The 13,576-nt window shown below is 40.2% G+C and overlaps 1 protein-coding gene across 11 annotated transcripts in view; it reads right to left on the bottom strand.

The window, feature by feature from the left end:
* Window positions 1–13,576, bottom strand: part of PLD5 (phospholipase D family member 5) — a 407,776-nt gene that overhangs the window by 198,921 nt on the left and 195,279 nt on the right. For 8 of the 11 annotated variants that reach the window (XM_072732872.1, XM_072732871.1, XM_072732876.1 and 5 more), the window contains one exon: window positions 2,493–2,661. The exons of 2 other annotated variants lie outside the window; for them this stretch is intronic. In XM_072732872.1, the coding sequence (XP_072588973.1) occupies window positions 2,493–2,661 (169 nt within the window). Of the gene's footprint in view, window positions 1–2,492; window positions 2,662–8,917; window positions 9,016–13,576 lie in introns of those variants that run through there. One more of the 11 variants, XM_072732879.1, reaches the window with a different exon arrangement.

The raw sequence follows: 13,576 nt of genomic DNA, 5'->3' as shown, positions 1-13,576 counted from the left end.
CTGGAATCTCATTCCCACTCAAGGCTGGAGGAACAGTAAAGAAATTGCCTCTGGAGCCTCAAAGAAGTAACAGCGGGATATTTGGCAACACTACCACCTGCCTCAAAGTCAAAAACAGAAGGGGTGACTAATGGGTTTGTGGACATGGCTAAGGAGATTGTTCAGGCAGGTTATCAAAGCATTAGTGGTAAATGGTAAGAAGCACTTTTCATGCAGAATTTTGAGAAAATGTAGAGAATTTAAAAGAATCTCTCAATTAAGCAAAATAGTCTCAAAGTCAAAAATGGCCTCAGGGTAAAGATGAAATGACAGACATGGCAGAAAGATTGTTTGTCAAATCTCAGAGAGACTGACAGTGGCAGCAGTTCACGGCCCCCTCAGCCAAATGAAGAGCTCCGGTAACTTTACAGATCAGACTCTGAGGCATCTTAACTCAGAGTCCAAAGTCCAAAGTAGAGAAGACCCACTGCCAGATGTTTGTGGGTCAAGGTTTTTGCTGTCAGAGTGGTTTATTATTGGATACATATTAAGCCTACAAGAGTTAAAAGAATTGTACCAATTTGGTCTAAAAAAAGGACAGAGATGGTTTAAAATGAACAGAGGTCTCTGGGGCCTCAGCTTCTATCAGCACGAAGCCAACTAAGAAAGTCAGAAGCAAACACAGGCTATTTCTTATGGAGAAGAAAGAATAACACTGAGGGAGGCAAAAAACTTCTAAAAGAACCACAGATTAGGAAAGCACTCCCAGGGAGCAGAACTAGATCCTTGCCCAGCAGCATTCCCTGTTTCCTGAGGTCAGAAGCCTGGTGGCATGTGCTGGGCTGGATTTCAAAACTGCTATGGACTCAGGACTTGTCTGTGCTCTCCACTCCCCACCCCGTTCTTTAAACAAAAGTTTCTATTGTAATTATCTTACCCTGCCTCCCCATTATATGTTGGGAGTATGTATTGGGAGGCATAGAAATTGTCTTTTAGTTCACAAGTTTCTAAATAAAGGGAAACCCACATGAGCAGCCTGGTCTCAATCCAGATCTGATGCAGATGAGGAGATCCTGGACTTAAAGGCTTTGCTGTCATTAGAGGAATGTTTGCAGGGGTGCAGAGTACATTTCATATGTGGAAGAGATATGGATTGCTATGGCCAGAGTGGACTGTGGTATATAACTTCCAAAGATACCTGCCATCAATCCTCCTTATTCCTGTATAGATGCTACTCTTCCCATCTTGGCCTGTGACTTGCTTGAACCAATAGAATAGGGTGGAAGTAGCAGGGATTCCAGAGCCCATCTTAAAAGGACTCAGAAGTTTTGCTTTTGGCCTTTTATGATATAACCACCCTGTAAAGTGTTCAGGCTAATTTACTGAATGATGAGAGACATATACAGTGAGAGGCCGAAGAGGCCCCCAGACATTCCAGCCATACTAGGTAAGAGGCTGGAAATGTGAGGAACATCATCTTGGATTCTCCAGCCCCGGGGAGCCACTCCTAACAACAATGCGTGAATCAGAGACAAGTTCTCTCTGCTAAACCCTACTCAGAATCATGACTAAATAAGTGATTATTATTTCTGATACCACTAAGTTTGGAATGATATATGCAGCAACAAATATCTGACCTACCTGCATAAACAGGAGAGATAGAAAACTGCAGAACACAATTAGTAAATTTATTCAGTTCTTCTTCAGACGGCCTTTATGGGTTGTGTTCGTTTGTTTTTACCTATGTTCTGATACCCTTTGACTTTAAAATAGTACAATTGAATAAAAGATTTCAGAACACCGATGAGGTGGTGATTTTAGAATTAATGCCAACACATTTTATATATACTGACAAAACTGATTTTATCCTCGACCCAGATAAGACAGGTAAGTGCAGGTCAGTGGTCATATCCTTGGTAGAAAATCCTGGGCAGCTCAGCGCTATCATGATCGTACCAGTACAGAACAACAACAGCAACAAATAAAACAAAAAGCCACTAAAGATGACCAGAATCACTTTCTCATCTCCAGGACATTTCATTCAGAAATTATTTAGATCATTTCATCAGGTTTCTAAAGGCTGTTCTTATAATTAGCACATTTCTCTCCCCTAGTCACTCAACTAGGATAGAGCCAAGACTATATAACTATACTGGGAAGTTTGATTCCACTATTTAAAAAAAAAAGCTGGCTCTGGGTCCACAAGGCAAATTATGACCCCAATTGACCAAATAAATGCCTCAGCAAGCAGGCACTATAGTTCACACTATAACCATGCAGGTTGAGCAAAGCAGAATTCATACAGATACCGTGGTGTGAATGGTGCCCCTCAAAGTGGTCCAAATCAGCAACGCCATATAGAATGCCTATCATATGCATGGACAAAATAATGAGTTTTCCCTTGAAAATCTGACATTCTGGTAGGAGCTGAGTGACATATGAATGTAATGATGTACATGTCCTATGGATGGAGGTAGACTAAAATCATCACACACACAGAGGATGCAGCTTACCTGACATGCTGATGGGTGACTGTGGTTGAGATCCCAATGGGAAGACACTATGTCAACAGACTTTTTGGCCATGTTGAGTAAGTTCATCCAGCCTTGGAAAAGTGATAAGTGAAATGGTGCATTTTCTGAATAGTTAAGGCCTTCAGGAATATTTTCCACCAGGGCAATTCTTAGAAAAGATTTTGAAAAACAAACAAACAAAATCTAGTCAAATTTGAAGCCACAAATCTTTATACATGCATACAGACATCTGGAACATACTCTTTACTCTTTTCAAATATATATGTTCTTCATTATTTACATTTTTCCAAAAGCCTCTTAACATTTCCCCCTCTACTAACCTTCCCAGTTCGGAGAATTTATATTCTCTGTTTTCCCCCAGTTTTTGCTATTTCAGAAAGTCACGGTAAGTGTCTCTAATGTCCAGTTTCAAACTAGCCTTGAAAGTAAAATTCAGAGCATCTTACACAAGTATCTTCCTCTAGCAATACAGCTTTTTCTTTTTTTCCTACAGCATTGTGATTCTTATATACAATAGAACTTCCGTGAGCTATTTAGGCCATAAATTACATTTTGCATACCTCCGGTTTCTAATACAATGTTGGGCGTATATAAAACTAATTTAGAAATTGAAATATTAGGAGTTTTGTTACTACTAGAAAATAAAAATGATATGTACTATTATTATTGCTTAACATCTACTGGTGCTTCCTAGCCAAAAGCATAAAATTGTATGAGGAAATATTTAAAACCTGCCTATTGCAGTGTTTTAGTAAAGTTGGAGATAAGGAATGGATAAAAATAGTAGCAATAGTCAAACCTTAAATAAAATACTACAAAAGTATCCCAATAAATGTGCTTTGTCTTTTGATCCTTCCTTGTATACTGACAATGCATACACTGCCCCTGGCTCAGCTCAGTATGGTGGTGAAGACTGTGTGGCTTTCGCTCCTGAGTTAGCCAGGGGATACATAATGTTTTAATAAAGGAATGAGCTATTTTTTTCCCAGTTTCAGAAAGGTAAGTTTATCTGCATCTCTTGATGGAAAATGCATACCTGTAAGTGCTTCCAGAACAGAGATCCATTTCATTTATGGTTATTCCTTCCCAGTGCTGGATACATAATTAGGGCTTAAGAAATACCTACAGAATGAATTTCAGCTTTCAACATGGAATCTAGCACTCCTCAGTAAAACTGTTAACTCTTTCTCCTAATGAGACTTGTTCCATTTAGGGATTTTAAAAACAAAAGCAACAGTCTAAGTAAAATGTCCTTGTGCATTTGATGACTATCACAGCCAGAATGGGTTTGAGTGTGTGAATAGGAGATATCCACAATTTGAGGATCCAATCACCCCCATTGCCATTTACAATCAAATTTAATGTTTGCTGAGCCCTGATAAGCATAGGACAGGCAGCATGGAAATGACTGTGACAAATCTCCCTAGTCCTCTGGAATTTACAATCTTGAGAGACAGCCCATCTCATACATAATAATTCAAATAGGAAATAGACTCTACAAAATGGTGAAGCAGGAGTAAGGAGTTTAATTAGATGGATTATGTATCATCTGAAGTACCACTGGTGCATGGGCAGGAAGGAGAATTTAATTCTGGTTAAGGTTGGGGGGCATATGGAGGAGGTAGGACTTGAAATGAGTCTGTGGGTGAGCTGGAAGAGATAGGAGTTCTAGGTAGAGGAAGGAGCCTGTCAAAAAGTGTCCTTGGGTATTTGTGAGGTGATCCCAGGATAGTGAGGTGGGAGTGACAGGAGCTTGCCTTGGCAGAGAGGGCGGACAGCCCCAATAGAGACCACACTGTATGCCACTGAAAGGAGAAAAAGGAGACCTGGAGATGACACGTCAGTAGAAAGTGGATGTGGGCAGCTGCACTAGCTTGGGAAGGAAAACGAGAAGTCTGAATTCAGTCAACAGGAATAAAAAGAGGCATGCAAGCAATGCTGTTGTAGAAACCAAATCTGAAAAGATTTAGTATTTGATGGACTTGAGAAGAAGGTGAAGGACATACAGGCAGGAGTCAAGGATGATTGAGATTTTCCTGCAGGGCCAACACATCATCTCTTAAGAGGGTGATTATAACCATCTCCCACAGTCTCCTTACCCTTGGATTCTTGCCCCTCCAAACCATGTTCCATACTGTACTTGGGTTAATCACTTAAAAATATAAACCCTAAGCACTCTGCTCCCTGATGAAAACCTCCAATGGTCTTCCCCACTGTCCTCAGGATGATGCCCCCCAACCCCCAACATGGTTGGCAAGTGTTGACCAGTCTGGTCTAATCTCCTTGTAGCCTCACTCAACTCAAATGCCCTCTCTGAACTTTATACCACCACAGCCATCTAGACATCTTTTTCTCCTTCCCTGCTATTTTCTCCAGACTTTGCATTTGTGAGGATCATCCCTGATTAATCACCATTCCTACACTACTATCTCTCAATTAACTACAAGGTCCTAATTTAAAGACTACTTCTTCTGACAGACTTCCCTATTCCCTCAAATTAGGCTAGATCTCCCTTATTACCAAGCCCTGCATGACCTGTTATCCCTTTCCACCCTATTCCCATTCTTGAAATTATTTGCTGAAGGCTGAATTTCCCTGATAGACTATAGGGTGCAGGAAAGCAGGGACCTGCTTCCTCACCTCAGTATTGTAGCTATAGTGCCTAACCCATTGCTCAGGGATGGGAGGTATCCAAATAATCTCTACGGAATTTCATGAAATCTGAACAATTGGAAAGATGGAGTGGGGTGGGGTCCGTTAAAACTGACAAGGAAATGGGAAAGGAGGTGGACCAAGGATTAGGAGAGATAATTGGGGGGAAAATGAAGAGAAAACGAGCACAAAACCTAACAGGGGCGGGGCACACCTATATTTCTCTAGTTGGTAGAGTCTGAAACAGATATGAAGATTCAAAGGGACCAATACAGAGGCAGGAAGGCAAGAGAGGTCTAGGAGAATACAGTGTTTGGGAAGCCAAGATGAGAAGGTTAAAAAGGTAGAGAGAGGGACTTTAATCTACTTCATAATCTTTGACAGAGGTGGATGTTGCATATTTTTAACTCTATCCACATTTAACATTTATTAACCCACGTGTCTGTGTTAATAAAAGCATGAGAGAATGACCCATAAGCTGTTTTAGCCTCCCCTATAATTAAGACTATATTTATTTACTTAAAAAAATTTAAAGATTCATCCATTTATTTTACAGAGAGAAAGAAAGAAGAAAGAGAAAGAAAGAAAAGAAGAAAGAAAGAAGGAAAAAGAAAGAAAGAAAGAAAGAAAGAAAGAAAGAGAAAGAAGAAAGAAAGAAAGAAAGAAAGAAAGAAGAAGAAAGAAAGAAGAAAGAAAGAAAGAAAGAAAGAAAGAAAGAAAGAGAAAGAAAGAAAGAAAGAAAGAAAGAAAGAAAGAAAGAAAGAAAGAAAGAAAGAAAGAAAAAGAAACTTTCAGGGAGAGGGGCAGAGAAAGAGAGAGAAAATCCTTCAGCAGACTTCACACTATGTGTAGAGCCCAATGCAGGGCTTGATCCCAGAACCCTGAGATCATGACCTGAGCTGAAACCAAGAGCCAGACACTCAACCAACTGAGCCCCTCTGGTGCCCAAAGACTACATTTAGAAATCAAACCAAACAAACTTTGTTCTGGCAAACAAAGCCAAAACACAAGAGTGGCTAACAAAGAGAAGTGACTAAGCCACAATTTCACTTCAATATAATAGGCATGCTGAGGAAGACAACAGGAGACTCTAGAAGCCCAGAGAAACCAAACAGATGGGATGAAGGATGTGAAGGAACTGCCCACCTATACTGGCTCTGAGCCATCCCTCTCCTCATGGCATGCCCTGTGGCTTCTGGCAGGCAGACAAGGATTTCCGACCTCTTCTAGAAATCTTTAGACCAGGTATTCTTAACCTTGGATCCAGGGATAGAATTCACAGGACTCCATGAGCTTGATCTTTACTTCCCCTGCTCTCTAACTCAAATTTAACATTCCCTTCAGTTATAAAGACAGGCAAAAACCCACAGGAATACGAGAAGAACTTGTGAGTCTATCACCAGTGAGAATTTGCACACCGTAGAACAATTACTGGCAACATCTCCAAGTACTTTGAAATTCTGGTGGTTGTCAGATCTTGTTATTTCATCAGTAAGTAATGTGTTTAATTTACGCATTTAAAAACATTATTCAGGGGTCCTGGTTGGCTCAGTCAATAGAGCATGTGACTCTTAATCTCAGTGTTGTAGGTTCAAGACCCACACTGAGTGTAGAGATTACTTAAAAATAAAATCTTTTGGGGATCCCTGGGTGGCTCAGCAGTTTAGCACCTGCCTTTGACCCAGGGCATGATCCTGGAGTCCCGGGATAGAGTCCCACGTTGGCCTCCTTGCGTGGAGCCTGCTTCTCCCTCTGCCTGTGTCTCTGCCTCTCTCTCTGTCTCTCATGAATAAATAAATAAAATCTTTAAAAAAATAAAATAAAAAATAAAAAAATAAAATCTTTTAAGAATCAATTAATTCATTCATTAAAAAATAATAATATTACTCAAGGAAGTGTTCATCAGAGCGCTACCCCCTCATCAGGCTGTGCCAGAGTGCTAAAGCCTGTGGCACAAGAGAGTTACAGAGCATTCCCCGGCCTGACAACATATATGGAATTGTATAAAATTTCTGCACATCAGAGACTCCATTTCGAAGTTCCATTTTCCTTTCCAACTCACAAACTTTTGAACTGGGCTACCACCAGCAGCAGTTTTATGAGCAGTTGCTCATAAAATTTCAACAAAGCAACTGGCATTTGGATCACATGAGGACAACGAAGTTAATCAATAAATGCCAGGGATAGTTTCATTTGATTGCACCAATAGAATCATCAATAAGCTAATAATCCAAAGCAGCTCAACCAGTCAGCACCAAAATAGCAGGCTGGGTTTCTTTTTTTCCTCTCTTCTTTATCTAAATCATGTAATTAACCTCCTCTTCTTTCTCATAAAAACCTTTTGCTTTCCCCACATTACCATGATGCTTTTCTGGTTCCTCCAGAATCTGTGCTCCCCGAATCGCAATCCTGCTATCACCAGATAAAAGCCTTTGTTCTTCAGTTTCTCCTCCTTTTCCTTGGTTGATGTGCATCATCTACTCTTTTTTTTTTTTTTCCTACTTCACGCACATTCTAATAAGATTTTTTTCCCATTACTGAAGCCTTAGAAGTGAGTAGGATTACCAAGGGAGATTTTCAAGAGAAGAGAACTGGGACAAAGCCAATTATGGGAAACATCTAATCACTTCTGCCTGGTAGAGAAAGTGGGCCAGGTGAGGAAGGCAAGAAGAAAGGCCTGGAATGACTGGAAGAGGAGGAGGGAAATTGCCGAGAAGCCAAGAAAGGCCAAATTTATCGTCATTATCTGTTTCTTACTGAATAACAAAGTCAATTATGATTTTGTACTAAAAATAAAAATAGAGACACCATCCAAGGTCTGTGGACACACTGGTGCGTGGGTAACAGATTCCCTACACAAGGACCCTGCTCGCCTCCTCACTTCCCCCCGCCATGTGACCTGGGGACCGTGAAGGCTCTGCCAGTGACACAGCGCCAGTCTCCCATACCCTGCTAGAAGCCGCCTCTAGAAATCAGCTTTGAAATGACTTATTTCTGTGACCTATCATTTTATTTCCTTTAATGACCACCAGTTGGCTCCTCTCCAGGGCCCCGATCTAATTAGCATACATGCAGAACTCATTTCCACGCACTGACAGCCCTCCCTATCCTCTTCCTCGGCAAGCAAGAAGAGAAGCAGCCAGACCTTATTAAAATTCACCTTTGGGCAAATCCCTGGAATGCCTGCTTTCACTCTCTCTACAAGAACTATGCCCAAAGGCTGTAGCCTTATTTTTGACACCTAACAAGGGGGAAAGCTGAATATACAAAAACACACTACAGCAAAAGCCTTTTTATGCCTCTTTTTAAAGCACTTTGATATAAACTAAAAATGATTTGAATCATGCGTCCAGAGACCTCAAGTGGAATAAACACATTTTAAAATGCATTTCACATTGTTAACAGATTTTAAAATAGAACTCTAGCTGTTCTTAATAATAGTATGAATTTATTCTACAAACTTAATGTGATCATCAAAATTTCTTTTTCAATCCAGAAACATATTTTACCTTCTTAAAGAACCATCTATAGTTTCCCTCTATTAAGCTACTATAAAATGTAGTCTGTGAATTTGCCAGCTTTAGAACATGGTGTGTGTATGCCGGCAAATATAAGAATGTTCATAAATATATTTTCATGCTTAATTTTGGAGGTATTATAGAGAAATACTTAAGAGTAAAGGATTTGTTATAAGGTAGACAAAATCCAGCTCTGCCAGTTATTAGCTGTGTGACCTTAGACAAATGACTAACCTCTTCAAATCTGTTTCCGTTTATGAAAAAAAAGTTGCTCTGCAGATTACAGGAGATAATCTCTGTGAAGTGTTTTGCTCAGAGCCTGCTGCAAGCACTAAGTAAAAGACAGATATTTTTTAAAGTAAGTGACAGTCTGAAAACTCATACTTAAGAAAAATTTTGCAAGGTTCTCAAACTGATGTAGCACAGTTACTACAAAGGTTCTACATGTATTGGCTAACAGGAAACTTATAAACTAGGACCTACATGACATTTTCGGAGTGAATGCCAGCTATTTTCATTGCCTACTGCAATGGAGCACTTATCAGGACTTGATTATATACATAGATGCATGACTGTCAATTCAGTGACTTTTGCTGCATACCTGGTTAGTTTATCTGATGGCATCAATCAAGGAAACTGAACAGAGGGCCTTAGTTCATCAATACATTAGATGTGGACTCACCATAAAATGATGCAGATTTTGTTCTCTCATTTTGGGTCATCTGGCTATAATTAAAGTCCAGGTTTGACAAGGGCAGAAGTTAACCTTCCCAAAGATACTAGAGCATCTGGCATTGATTTAGAAGATGAGGGGCAGCCAGAGTGGCTCAGCAGTTTAGTGCCACCTTCAGCCTAGGACCCGATCCTGGAGACCCAGGATCAAGTCCCATATCAGGCTCCCTACATGGAACCTGCTTCTCCCTCTGCCTGTGTCTCTGCCTCTCTCTCTCTCTGTCTCTCATGAATAAATAGATAAAATCTTAAAAAAAAAAAAAAAAAAAAAGAAGAAGATGAGCTGCTACCGATGTGGCAAAGAAATATTTATATTTCTTTTTGGCAGATTCACTGGCCACCTCTGGAAATGAAAATAATTGATACAGACCTATGTAAGTTTGCTTTAATGCAGCTGAGATATATGTTTCAATTTTTAAAAAAGATTTTATTTATTCATGAGAGACACAGAGGGAGAGGCAGAGACATAGGCAGAGGGAGAAGCAGGCTGCCTGCGGGGAATCTGTGGCAGAACTCGATCCCTGGACCCTGGGATCACGATCTAGGTCAAAGGCAGATGGTTAACCACTGAGCCACCCAGGTGCCCCTATGTTTCAATTTTTTCCAAGAATTTGGGTCAGGGTAAGTTTACTCTTGTGAAAGATAGAAGTAAAGTTATCAGTGAGGTCTGACAGCTAACAGTGTCCTGATAATTCTTAATCTGGCATAGGAATCAATCAACATTTTTGAATATTAAAATAGTTAGTAATTGTTAATTGTTTAAATTCTTTTTAGCCAGCGTTTTATTTTGAAAAACTTGAAGTCCACAGAAAAGTTCCTAGAAGAGTACAGTATGAGTAAAAATGTTCATCACAAAAAAGAATGTTGTGTTTACATATGTAATATTACATACACATATACATTTATACATAAATACACACATATACACATACATATACATTTTAGAAAACCATTTAAGAAAAAGCTCAGACATTAGCATAATTTTTCTCTGAATCTTAAGTGCATATTTCTAATAAGGAAGCCATATTTCTAAATAAATGAAAAACAATTATCACACAGGAAATTTAACATTAACATAGTCCTATTATCTAATATTCAAATTTCCCCAGGTGTCCCAATAGAGTCCTTTATCTTAGTTTTATTTTATTTTTTAAGGATCCAAGATTCACTTAATGTTCACTTACTGCATTTAGCTGTCAGATCTCTTTTGGAGAATTCCCCAGCTTTTTTTTAGTTTTGTTTGTTTTCCTTGATTTTGATAATTTAGAAGAGCCCTGGACAGTCATTTTGCTAAATACTCCTGTATTTGATTTGCTTGATTGTTGCCTCATAATTAGCTTTAGGTTAAGTATTTTTGGCAGGAACACTACCTAGGTAAGGTAACCTTCAAAGTGCATGATATGAGGTGACACATGTTATCGGATTGTCTCTTTACTAGAGATGCTAAATTTTGTCCCTTGGAAAAGGGAGTAGATATCAGATTTCTCCACTGAAAAGTACCTTTCTTCCCTCTATAAGTAATAAATAACTGGTACCTGTAAATATCCTATCCACTAATATTTCACTGACTGATCTACCATCAATTTCTGATTCTTGACTGAATCTATCTTATTGATATCTATCTTATTGATAACTTGATATCTTATTGATAACTTGATATCTTATTGATAACTTGATAACTTGCAATCATTAATTCTAGATTTGTTATTTGGTTTTCTTCTGCCAAGAAAAGCTTTTCCTTCTCCTATCACCCTTTTCTAATTAAAAAAAAATTTATTATTATGAACTCATGAATTCACTTTTTAAATTAAAATGTAATAATCTATCCCATCAATATTCATTGTGATGCTCACATTGTTACATATACTCCCCATGGAGTTTCCTGTGAATTGTCCCCCGGATATCTCTTTCAGCTTTTGAATACTTTCACATTTCTTTTTGTCACTAGATGTTTCATTTGCATTAACTTTTAAATTGACTTCTGAGGAAACAGCTACAGAGAACACAATGGTAAGTTTGAGTAAGTAATAGCAGATCCCTGTTTCTGTAAATCTAGAACGTGTAGACTACAGCCTCATTAATTCCAGGTCTATAACTATAATCAGTGAAGAGCAACTATAGCTTTGTTTTTGGAGAGGGGCAGTAGGGCAGTAGAGGAAGAATTACAATTGTAGCCATTGTCCTTTGTCTGCACATTTCAGTTTAAAAGTACTTTCACACTTAACCTTAAACATCATCATCAACGAACAAGGGATGGAGCTAACAAGGCTCCCAAAGCCAAGTGTCTTCTGGATAGATGAAATGCTCCTGAGTTGGTATGTAAACTCGGGTTTGTCTGAACTCTTGTGCATTTCACACTAGATCAGGTACTGGGCTGAGCCTGGAAAGTTGGCATAAGCCTACCTTGGGTCTCTGGGAGAGAAAAAGTAGGCTCACATTAGAGAGAAGACTCTGTCACCCTATAGGGGAAGGTCAGTTTGGGTCACAATCCCAATCTTGTTTAGAGAAGAGGGGAAGATAGGAGTGGCAGCTTCTCCATACCCCTCTCCTTATTTCACACTCTATCCTGTCAGTCTCCCTCGACAAGACAATCTAGTGACAGAGAGGCACATTTTCCTTGGCTCACTATTTCTAGATACTGGCCCAAAAAAAGAAAAAACAACTGGGGAGAAAGAAGCATGGGAAGCATGAAGACAAAAGAGAAATAGAGAAGACTTCTGGGGAAGATGGTGGAGTAGGAGGACCCTAAGCTCATCTTGTCCCTTGGATACAAAGTAACACTCCTATCAGTGTAAATAACCCAGAAAACAATCTGAAGATTGCCAGAATGAATTCCACAACTAATGGTAAATAAGAGGCCACATGGAAGAGGGTAGGAAGAATGGAAATGCACTGGGGAGCTAAATGGACAGCAGGATTGTCTGTGGGAGGGAGGGACCTGCAGGCATGGAAAGGGTTGAGCAACAGACCTTCATATTAGGGAGCCAACAGGGAGAAGAAAAAATCCCCATAAACATTTGGCTTTGAAAATCAGAGGAGCCAAATTCCTTGAGTTCTTACAACCACCAAAACTTAAAACCTGGAACTTTAATAATCCAGCTGGCTTGATTTTGGGAGAGCCAAGAGGGTGAGAGGAAGCTGAGTCCCTACCTTTAAAGAGATAGGACAACAAACAGACCATACAGATACAGAATGAAACAGTAGTTTGAAAAGCACCTGGGGCATATGGGAAGGATATTTTTTTTTTTTTTAACTAATCTTAGAGTGTGTGCTGGAAAGACAGAGATCCTTAGGAGACCTCTCCAGGAACAAAGGATCTGGCAGGTGCCTGGAAGGTGTATCAGCCACGCCCCCCCCCCCCCCCAAATATAAACACATAGTCACCTGCAGGAACCAGCACCACACCCATGCTTAATACTTAACCTGCTTACACCCAACCCCCAAGATTTGGCAGATCCACCCTCTCCAGGCAGACCTGCCCAGCATGACAGGTCCCCTCCCCCAGAGGACAAGTGTAAAACTTGCTAATATGGCACCTCTCACCTCACGCACCTTGAAGATCCTCCCCATCTAATATGCTCTTGGCCAGAGCCTGTCCAAAGCGGTGCCAAAATCCTGGAAGTGTTCAAGTAGCCCCCACAGGGGCTAGGACCACTCGAAAGTGACTCCTGCCCTGAGGACAGAGAAAGATAGCCACACACACACACACACACACACACACATACACACACACCAATCACACTGTGGCCCTGCCCACCAAGAAAAGCTTCTCAGGGGACAACACAAGGAAAGTTCCCTGTAATTCAGGGCTACTGAATCTCTGGCAAATGCCTGGTCTGACTCAACTCAAGCCCAAGGTGGTCCCTGACTGGACCACTAAGACTACAGGGAATAAACTGCCCACAACAGCTGAAGAGAGCCACTGAAGACAGCTAGACTGAAGGAAAAAGCAGCTCAACCATAAGAGTAGGGTGCATGCAACGCACACAGGAGACACCCCTGAAGCATCAGATGCCAGTGAACAGGGGACACTGCACTGGAAGGAACCATAGGACCTCTTCTTCATAAGGTCACTAGTTTAAAGAATAGGAGATGTAGCTGACTTTCCTAACACAGAGAAACAGACACAGAGAATTAGACAAAAATGAGGAGACAGAGGAA

Source organism: Vulpes vulpes, chromosome 13, assembly GCF_048418805.1.
Source record: "Vulpes vulpes isolate BD-2025 chromosome 13, VulVul3, whole genome shotgun sequence".
Lineage (NCBI taxonomy): Eukaryota > Metazoa > Chordata > Mammalia > Carnivora > Canidae > Vulpes > Vulpes vulpes.
The sequence above is the reverse complement of the archived record's forward strand: the minus strand, read 5'-3'. Positions and strand labels throughout refer to the sequence as shown.